The 10,050-nt window shown below is 41.2% G+C and overlaps 1 protein-coding gene across 1 annotated transcript in view; it reads left to right on the forward strand.

Moving 5' to 3' along the window:
• Nucleotides 1–8,726, forward strand: part of FCF1 (FCF1 rRNA-processing protein) — a 21,059-nt gene extending 12,333 nt beyond the window's left edge. The window contains exons 5-8 of the mRNA XM_011981530.1: nt 193–265; nt 5,861–5,948; nt 7,191–7,285; nt 7,997–8,726. Coding sequence (XP_011836920.1) covers nt 193–265; nt 5,861–5,948; nt 7,191–7,285; nt 7,997–8,045 — 305 coding nt within the window. The 3' untranslated portion in view covers nt 8,046–8,726. The remainder of the gene's footprint in view (nt 1–192; nt 266–5,860; nt 5,949–7,190; nt 7,286–7,996) is intronic.
• Nucleotides 8,727–10,050: the final 1,324 nt, after the last annotated feature.

Genomic DNA, 10,050 nt, shown 5'->3' on the forward strand with positions numbered 1-10,050 from the left:
GTGTTAGCCAGGATGGTCTCGATCTCCTGACCTCGTGATCCACCCGCCTCGGCCTCCCAAAGTGCTGGGATTACAGGCGTGAGCCACCGCGCCCGGCCGTGTCCTGAGTCTTTAAAACTCTGAGCTGGGATATAATTCAGGGATAATTTCTTTACAAATTCTGTCCTTAATGTGAATTTTTTTCCCTGGCAGGTATCCCTTGTATAACTGACTGTGTAATGGCTGAAATTGAGAAATTGGGGCAGAAGTATCGAGTGGCTCTAAGGTAGGAAGGAGGTAGACTAGATCTGTTCTAGATTAGTATACTGAAGATTCATCTGTTTGCTGTTTAAAGATTTCTTGGCCAGTTAGTTTAAATGAAAATCGTGTAAAACTATCATTTTTGGGGAAGTTGTTTTGGTCTTTCTGTCACACAAAAATCAGTTCCAGTTGGAGTAAGTATCTAAACTTTTAATAGAAAATACAGAGAATATCTTGGCCATGTTCAGTGGCCTGTAATCCCAGTACTTTGGGAGGCCGAGGCAGGCGGATCACCTGAGGTCAGGAGTTTGAGACCAGCCTGACCAACATGGAGAAACCCTATCTCTTCTAAAAATACAAAATTAGTCGGTCGTGGTGGCGGGTGCCTGTAATCCCAGCTACTGGGGAGGCTGAAGCAGGAGAATCGCTTGAACCCAGTAGGCGGAGGTTGCATGAGCCTAGATTGTGTCATTGCACTCCAGCCTGGGCAACAAGAGCAAAACTGTCTCAAAAAAAAAAACAGAAAAAAAAGAGTATCTTAATGAAATTGAATATTTGTGTATAGCAAAACTTATCATTAACAAAGTAAACAGACATACATAATCAACAAAGGGCTTATTTTCAAAATGCATAAAGAACTTCACATCCATAAGAAAAACACAATTCTTAAATTTACAATGAGTTGTCATTTAATGCCCATTAGATTGGCAAAAATTTTTTAATGAGCTTGACAATGCCAAGAATAGTTAAGGCCGTGAAGCAATGGAAATTCTCATACTTAACTACTAAGGGTATAATAAATTGGTCATCACTTTGGAGAGCAATTTGACAATATCTGGTAAAATCCAGGTTGTTCATACTCTTAACAACACAGTCTTTTAACCTGGAGATCACAGTCTGTAGGTAATTATATCAGTTTAAAGGATCACGATGCATGGTGGGTTTGGGGGTTTTTTTGTGTTTGTTTTGTTTTGTTTTTGTTTTGTTTTTGAAGCAAAGTATTGCTCTGTCACCCAGGCTGGAGTGCAGTGGCACAATCAGGGCTCACTGCAGCCTTGACCTCCTGGGCTTAAGCAGTCGTCCTGCCTCAGCACCCTCAAGTAGCTGGGACTACTTATGCAACACCTTACATGGCCAGTTTTTTAAAATTTCAGTAGAGACGAGGTCTCACCATGTTGCCCAGACTAGTCTTGAAGTTGTGGGCTCAAGTGATCCTCCCACCTTGGCCTCTCAAAGTGCTGGGATTATAGGCATAAGCCACCACGCCCGACCCCTGAGTATATTTTTTAGTGTAATAGAAGAAACTATAGGCTGGGCATGGTGGCTCATGACTGTAATCCCAACACCTTGGGAGGCTGAGGCAAACAGATTGTTTGAGCCCAGGATTTCCAGTCCAGCCTGGGCATCATGGTGAAACCCTGTCTCTACAAAAAGTAAAAAAATTAACCAGGCGTGGTGGCACACACCTGTAGTCTCAGCTACTCGGGAGGCTGAGGTGGGAAGATTGCTTGAGCCCAGGAGGCAGAGGTAGCAGTGAGCTGAGATGGTACCACTGCACTTTAGCCTGAGTGATAGAGTGAGACTCTGTCTCAAAAAAAAAAAAAAAGAAAGAAATTATAAAATATTAGTATGAATATGTAGAAAAAATTGGGTACTACCTCACAAAAGTTTTTTTGCTGTTATATGTGTGTATATGTGTATGTGTGCATACTGTATGCTAGATAAAATCTAATGCTATGGGTTCTGGTAAAAAAAGAAAAGAAAAGAAAAAAAGATTGCTATAGAGAAGTTCACCTACTATTGGAGTCAAATATTGGCATCTTTTTATGTATGTAATAGCAAAAAATTGCAGGCAGCCAAAAGAAATGACTTTTCTTAAGCCATTAAGAAAATAAAGGATGGCCAGGCATGGTGGCTCATGCCTGTAATCCCAGCACTTTGGGAGGCCGAGGCAGGCAGATCATTTGAGATCAGGAGTGATCCTGAACTTGGTGAAACCCTATCTCTACTAAAATACAAAAATTAGCCAGGCATGGTGGCGGGCGCCTGTAATCCCAGCTACTCTGGAGGCTGAGGCAGGAGAATCATTTGAACCCAGGAGGCGGAGGTTTCAGTGAGCCAAGGTCGTGCCACTGTACTCCAGCCTGGGCTACAGAGCAAGACTCTGTCTCAAAAAAAAAAAAAAATAGGACTGGGTACAGAGGCTGATGTATAATCCCAACACTTTGTGAGGCCAAGTAGGGAGGATTGGTTGAGCCCAGGAGTTTAAGACCAGCCTGGCCAACATAATGAGACCCTGGCTCTACAAATTTTAAAAAATTAGCCAGGCGTGGTGGCATATGCCTGTAGTCATAGCTACTGTGGCGGTTGAGCCAAGAGAATTGCTTGAGCCCAGGAGTTCGAGGTTGCAGTGAGCTATGATCACACCACTCCACTCCAGCCCCAAAAACAAAGTGAGACCTTGTCTCTTTAAAAAAGAAAGAAAAGAATAGGTAAGCTGTGGAATGCTTGTTAATAAAATACTATACAAGAGTGAAGATGAGTGAACTAGAGTTATGTGTCAGTATGGATAAATCTCAAAAACAATATAAAATATATTAAAAAAAGCAGCAGTCAGGCACTGTGGCTCACTCCTGTAATCCCAGCAGTATTGGGAGCCCGAAGCGGGAGGATTCTTTGAGCCCAGGAATTTGAGACCAGCCTGGGCAACATAGTGAGACCCAATGTCTATGAAACATTTTCAAATTAGCTAGGCATGGTGGCAGGTACTTGTATTCCTAGCTACTTGGGAGGCTGAGGTAAAAGGATTGTTTGAGCCAGGGAGGTTTGAGATCATACCACTGCACTCTAGCCTGGGAGACAGCGAGACCCTGTCTTAAAAAAAAGAAAAAGAGCAATGCTGAGCACTGTTACACACACCTCTAGTTCCAGTTACTTGGGAAGCTGAGGCAGAAGGATCACCTGAGCCTAGGAGTTTCAAGCCAGCCTAGACAACAAGACTGCAGTCTCTTAAAAAAATTAAAAAAAAATTTAAAAAAGGCAAGAACATATGTGGAGTACACCATTTATCTAAAGTCTAAAAACATGCAAACCAGTTCTGCATTGTTTATAGATATGTGTATATGCTTTTTTTTTTTTTTTTTTTTTTAAACACATTCTCACTCTCTCACCCAGGCTGGAGTGCAGTGATGCTATCACACAGCTCACTACAGCCTTAACCTCTCTGGCTCAAGTGATCCTCCTGCTTCGGCCTCCCAAGTAGCTGGGACTACAGGTGCATACCACTATGCATGTCTGAATTTTTTTTTTTCCTTTTGCATGGCTAATTTTTTAAAAATTTGCTTGGTAGAGGCCGGGCATGGTGGTTCATGCCTGTAATCCTGGCACTTAGGAAGGCTGTGGTGGGCGGATCACCTGAGACTAGGAGTTCAAGACCAGCCTGACCAATGTGGTGAAACCTCATCTCTGCTAAAAACACAAAAATTAGCTGGGCATAGTGGCAGGCACCTATAATCCCAGCTACTAGGGATGCTGAGGCAGGAGAATTGCTTGAGCCTAGGAGGCAGAGGCTGCAGTGAGCCAAGATCATGCCACTGCACTCCAGCCTAGGCAACAGACCAAGACTCCATCTCAAAAAGGCTGGACATGGTGGCGCACGCCTGTAATCCCAGCACTTTGGGAGGCTGAGGTAGGCAGATCATCTGAGGTCGGGAGTTCCAGACCAGCTTGGCTAACATGCCCATAATCCCAGCTACTCAGGAGGCTGAAGCAGGAGAATCGCTTGAACCTGGGAGGCAGAGGTTGCAGTGAGCTAGGATCGTGCCACTGCACTCCAGTCTGGGTGACAGAGTGAGACTCCATCTCTGGGAAAAAAAAATTTTTTTTGGTAGAGATAGGGTCTCACTATGTTGCCCAGCTGGTCTCAAACTCCTGGTCTCAAGTGATCTTCTTGCTTTGGCCTCCCAGAGTGCTGGGATTATAGTCATGATCCTCCACACCCAGCCTGGCAATTTTTAAAACAATAAAAACAAGGAATGAGAGGGGAGAAAATAGAGGCACCAAGTGGAAACACTAAGTTTGGCTGTCAAGAGATGCAGAAATGGGGTGTTAGCTGGAGGGGGGTATAGGTAAAAAGATTATTTTTCTTTTTTTAAGACAGAGAATATACGACAGCATGTTAGTGTGTTTCTGGGAAAGAGCTAGTAGAGAGGAGATAAGTGATTTCAGGAGTAAAGAGATAACCGAAAGAGCATAGTCTAGACTGTTGCCCACCTAGTTTGTCAGCAACCAGTCCATCCTCCCTCTAGCATATCCTCCCCAGCACAGCCTGCTTAGTTTTCCAAGACAGAGCTTTGTTCTTACCACTTTGTCCCCCAGAAATCTTTAATGACTCCTCGTTACCTGTGTCATCACACTTCTCAGCCTAGCACTGGAGACTTTCTAGTCCCATTTCATTCTTCTCTCCACAAACACTCTTCCCCCAGCCAGAAAGATGTGTTTACTCTTCCCCAAATACCAAGAAACCATTTTACAGTTGTCTGGTGTCCTATTTGGTACCCTCACATTGCTTGGCACATTCTTTAATCTTGTTTCACCCCTATGTCATTTTTTTCTAAATATTCCCAACCCACATTGACCTAGCACTGAACTACTGCAATACGGAGGAGTATTTGTGTTGTACTTGATACATATGTGCTGTCTTGTATTTTTCTTCATTTTGGTGACTCATCATCATTGTTAATAGAAAGAGCATGGCTCTCAGAGTCACACAGAGTTGGGGTTTTTCTTTTTCAAATATGTATGGAAATAATACATGTTTGAATGATTTATGGCAAACAATATAAGCATATACATATAGTAAAAGGTAAAAGTCTGCCTCTACCTTCATACTTTGTCCATTCTAATACTCCAAGAGTGACAACTGAGAAAGGTTAATATATTTTGTCAGACCTTTTTCTGTGCAAATGCAAATCTAGATAAAGAGTATTGGAAAGAAGGATTTGTATTTTATTAATTAAATTATATATATATATATATATATATATATATGCGCATGCATATGCCCTGCTTTGTTTATTCAACAATTTAGCATAGGTCCTTCCACATTGGTACGTACAGCTGTACCTCATTTTTTTTTTAATAGGATAAGGGCACCAAAATATGTTTAACTTTTACCTTTCTAATGGATATTTTGATTTTTTCACTTACTGTAAACTGCTGAGGGATCATCCTTGTGCCTATATTCTTGTTCATTTGTGTGTAAGACAGCTTCTTAAAAGTGTAATGGTTAGGTTAAAATGGGTTTTGTTTTTGAATCCTGGCTTTTCCCAGCTGTATAGCTTTGAATAAAGTAATTTAATCTCTCTAAGCCTGCTTCCTCGTCTGTAGAATAGATATATAATAACTCAGAATTTTGTGATGATTAAATGATCGAAAGCACACCAGCTGTCAGGCAGGAAGCCTTCATTCCCTGTCCCGTGAATTGTCTTTCCAGTGAGAGGATAAAGTTCAGGAGAGTAGTGCCTTAAAATCTCTGCGTAGATCATGTTACTTTTATTGCACTGATTAAAACTCAGAAAGTTATCCAGTTGATTGAACGTTTTCTTTAATCCACCTACAGGATCGCCAAGGATCCAAGATTTGAACGATTACCATGTACACACAAAGGGACTTATGCAGATGACTGCTTAGTACAGAGAGTAACTCAGGTATTATCAGTTCATAACTGTTTACTTTGTGCTTTAAAAAAACAATGTAAACTATTGTCTCCTGAATGTTCATGGTCAGTAAAGCATCTAGGAATATACATTGTGGTTTTAAAAAAAAATGGCATAGCATTCCTTCATAAAAAGCATAGGTGTCTTCATTTACTTGAGAAAGTGGATTGAAAATGTATACTCTAACCATAATGGAAAGAGCACAGGCTTGGGGAGGAGACACGGGTTTCACATCTCAGCACCTGCATTTACAGGCTATGTGATTTGGAACATTTAACTGATTCTTTATCTCACAAATCTCTGTAAAATGATTTTAAGTGAGTTAATGTGGAACCCATTTACTTTTGATGTAGGAATTTTGTTTCCCTTCATGATGCCTAATCCAAAAGTGCTTCTTAGTTATGTCTGAGAGTCTCCCAAGGTGCTATTTCACACATACCCTAGAATAAGTAGGTTTTTAATTCCTTCATTAAGCACCACAAGGACTTCTGCTACTGAGTGCTTTTATAAGGGCCTCTCTTTGCTGATGATAATCTTCATCTGCTGACCACAGAGCCATCCCTTTAGTCACTTCAACCCATAGGTGGGGCCAGTATTTCCCACAGCACAGCTGACACCACTCTGCCACTTTATATAAAACTCAGTAGGAGAGTCAGACATGACAGAAATGAAGCTTCCTACAAAATAGCTTTCACCTGACAGCTAAATGTTACTGCTTTTATAACCGCTAGGCTCTAGTTTCAGGCCCTGAAAATCCTATTTAGGCTTCCTGTTTCGGGGGTAGCCTACCTCTAACATCAGTAGGCCCAGAGCACACCCAAGCCCCAAGATCTAGGGAAAGGAGGGAGCTATGGCCTCCAAATTAAGGCACTTTTTATCTCCATGGAGTTCCTCGGAGGATTTTTCCCAAAACTAAAGAATTGTCTGCCCCAAGCGTGAAAGTCCCTTTCATTTATGAGCAGAAAACAGTTTGCAGCTTGTGAATGCTTTTCAACCTTCTCCTCCTCAAGATTCTTAATGCTGCATTCAGCCCAGGCAACTTGTTTATTTTATATAACAAGATTAAGAGCTCCTAGATCATAGTAGCTACTCAACAAATTGTTACAGCCTGCCCTTCGCTACTTACTGTGAAAATGAACTATTCTTAGATTAGTCAGTGGTTGTGCCATTATCCAGTAGTCACTAAGCGTGCTCAATGACCTCAGTGTGAACATCACTCCATGTCTCTTACAGCATAAGTGTTACATTGTGGCCACAGTTGACCGGGACCTTAAAAGAAGAATCCGTAAGATTCCTGGAGTTCCTATCATGTACATTTCTAACCACAGGTGAGAGATTTCTCTTGGGGAAGGGAATAGAAATATATAATTGATATCAATTGAAAATGAGGACAAGTGATAAGGTTATAAAGGATTTGAAAGAAATTGTTGTGTCAAATGTTTACATAGTTATATTTGAAAAAATGAGACAAAGCAAGAGCTAGGGCAAAAGAGAGAGGATTTAAGGAATGAGGCAAACATTTAAATTGTTAGAATAAGATTACTGGAAGAAATAGATGTATTGTTTTAAACAAAAGCAGTAATTTAAATCAAGCTAATCTTTTTGGCCAGAAATGCCTATTTTGAAAGATTTTTTTTTAATTAACACCTCATCTGAGAAATGGAAAGCTTATTTTAAAAAAAAAAAAAAGCTATTATCCTTCTTGGCTATTTTATGTCAGTCCTGAGACTTATTTTCCAGCTTTTCAACTTGGGGAGAGCACAATGTGGTAGGAAATCTATGGACTAAGAAGTTGGACTTACTGATCTCAGATCCTCGGTTCCCCTCTTGCTGACTTGTGTGACTTTGAAAAAACAATCATCTTGTATTATAGTCAGCATTTTGCTGTGAATCATTCATTATGATGCTCCCCTAAATTGTTCCCACTGACAAAAAGGATTCAGAGCGGGGGTGAGAGTATTGCAGTCTGTAAAGGATGGGTTTTTAGATGGGTTCTCTTCCCATCTTTCTTACCAGTGTTAATTTTTTGTCCTGGTCAGATACAACATTGAACGGATGCCAGATGATTATGGAGCCCCTCGATTCTAATTCTTATAAGACACAATTCCTCTACCTTTCTTCAACCAGCTTTCTCTTGTTGCCAGTTCATTACACGAAATGTAGTGGGATTTTTAAGGAATCAGAGAGACCGATGGAGTTCAGGAAGATATTTATTATTTAGGTGCACTGGACCAGTTGGATTAACATCCAAAGGACTGAGCCCTGAACAAAGAGTTAAGTTACCTTTTAAGCATTTTGTGGGGCGGCGGGGCGGGATCTGTGCAGGGGGAAGCATATTATAGAAGTGAGAAAGACAATTAATTGAGACATGCATTACATCATTTCTTTCTTTTCAAGGAAAAACATGTTTTATGACTTGAGTTTATCTGTCTAGTTACCTTGCAGCTGCACAGCTAGAGAAACGGTATTTACAATGCCTGGGAAAGGAGGAGAGCTAAGGCTCACTAGCCACAGAAAATAGGCAGTTAATTTTTAAAGGACTCCAGCTCTTTCTCTTTCTCTCAGGGATTTGGGTTCTCTTACATACAACTGAGTTTCTGCTTACACATTTTTAAATTTCTTTTAATTCCTTTTCCAGTGCAATAGCATGAATTATTATTCTGTTGACCTATTTGCCCTGTTATGAGCTGAGGGTAGTTAGATATGCTCACTCTTTTTTTTTTTTTTTTTTTTTTTCTTGAGACGAAGTTTTGCTCTGTCACCAGGCTGGAGTGCAGTGGCGCGATCTGGGCTCACTGCAACCCCTGCCTCCCAGGTTCAATTGATTCTCCTGCCTCAGCCTCCTGAGTAGCTGGGATTACAAGTACATGCCACCATGCCCAACTAATTTTTTTTTTTTATTAGAGACAAATACTTTCGTATTTTCAATATAGAAAAATATGCCTCGGCCTCCCAAAGTGCTGGAATTACAGGCGTGAGCCACCGTGCCTGGTGTGCACACTTTCTGTTGCTGCTTTTTTGTTGTTTGTTTGTATGTTTGTTTGTTTTGAGACGGAGTCTCGCTCTGTCACCAGGCTGGAGTGCAGTGGCGTGATCTCAGCTCACCGCAACCTCCGCCTCCCAGGTTCAAGCGATTCTCATGCCTCAGCCTGTGGAGTAGCTGGGACTACAGGTGCACGCCACCATGCCCAGCTAATTTTTGTATTTTTAGTAGAGACAGGGTTTCACCATGTGGGCCAGGATGGTCTTGGTCTCTTGACCTCATGATCCGTCCACCTCAGCCTCCCAAAGTGCTGGGATTACAGGCATGAGCCACTGTGCCTGGTCACTGATGCTGTTCTGAAATTGATATTTTGTCTCATAAAAATTAGGCCAGGCACGGTGGCTCACACCTGTAATCCCAGCACTTTGGGAGGCCAAGGTGGGTGGATCACCTGAGGTCAGGAGTTCGAGACCAGCCTGGACAACATGGCAAAACCCCATCTCTACTAAAACTACAAAAAAATTAGCTGGGTGTGGTGTCACGTGCCTATAATCCCAGCTACTGGGGAGGCCGAGGCAGGAGAACCTCTTGAACCCAGGAGGCGGAGGTTGCAGTGAGCTGAGATTGCACCACTGCATTCCAGCCTGGGTGACAGAGTGAGACTGTCTCAAAAAAAAATTAATGCTGGTCAAAGGGTATAAAATCTCAGACAAGAAGAATATGTTTCATACTTTTTTTGAGTTCTGTTGTACAGTGTGGCACATTATACTTAATGGAGCATTATACATTTCAAAATTGATATTCTCATCACAGAAATGTATTTGAAGTATTGGATATGTTAACTAGCTTGATTTAACTATTCCATATTCTATCCACAATTTACGACATCACTTTGTAACTCATAAATTTGTACAATTATAAACTGTCAATTTACAATAAAAAAATTTTGTTGCATCTTTTTAGAAATCAGATATTCTGATGATTGCTCACATAATTTGATGGTCATTGTTTTATACTGACTTACTCAATAAACATTTATTAAATGTATACTAGGTGCTTAATAAGATATGGTCCTGCCCTCAAGACACTCATTATGGTGGGAGAGAAAAA

Source organism: Mandrillus leucophaeus, unplaced genomic scaffold (genome assembly GCF_000951045.1).
Source record: "Mandrillus leucophaeus isolate KB7577 unplaced genomic scaffold, Mleu.le_1.0 Scaffold228, whole genome shotgun sequence".
Lineage (NCBI taxonomy): Eukaryota > Metazoa > Chordata > Mammalia > Primates > Cercopithecidae > Mandrillus > Mandrillus leucophaeus.